We start from the raw sequence: 468 nt of genomic DNA, 5'->3' as shown, positions 1-468 counted from the left end.
GTGGCACCTCCCTCTTGCTTGCCCCGCCCAGAGCTTGTGGCACCTCCTCGCTTGCCCCGCCCAAAGCTTGTGGCACCTCCCCCTCGCCCCACCCAGAGCTTATGGGTGACACCAGTCAGGGATGGTGTCTCTTGCCTTGCTGGAAATGATGTTCCACGTTCAGATATCTCCTCAGGAGGTCCAGCACCACAGTCTTCATGTAGCCACGGGTCCCGCTGCGGTATCTGAGGAACCAAAAGCAGCCCTGTCGCCATGCCTACCATAGGAATGGAGGTCCACGCTTGCGAGAGCACTCTTCCGATAAGGACTATGAGCTGGAGGGAGGCCTGAACAATACAGGGAGACCCTTCCTCAGAGAAACCAAGGGCTAGGATGGAGCTCATTGGGAGAGCACTTCTCTAGCATGTGCAAAACCCTGATTGCAAGCAACATTGCAAGGGAGGAGGAGGAGGAGGAGGGGGGGGGAGA

At 57.9% G+C, this 468-nt stretch overlaps 1 protein-coding gene across 1 annotated transcript in view; it reads right to left on the bottom strand.

The window, feature by feature from the left end:
* Window positions 1-468, bottom strand: part of Acacb (acetyl-CoA carboxylase beta) — a 106,661-nt gene that overhangs the window by 40,873 nt on the left and 65,320 nt on the right. The window contains exon 23 of the mRNA XM_028765407.1: window positions 136-224. Within this exon, the coding sequence (XP_028621240.1) occupies window positions 136-224 (89 nt within the window). The remainder of the gene's footprint in view (window positions 1-135; window positions 225-468) is intronic.

The sequence above is a fragment of the Grammomys surdaster genome, unplaced genomic scaffold, assembly GCF_004785775.1.
Source record: "Grammomys surdaster isolate TR1022 unplaced genomic scaffold, NIH_TR_1.0 164, whole genome shotgun sequence".
In the NCBI taxonomy this organism is placed as follows: Eukaryota; Metazoa; Chordata; class Mammalia; order Rodentia; family Muridae; genus Grammomys; species Grammomys surdaster.
This window is presented reverse-complemented; position numbering and strand designations above follow the sequence as displayed.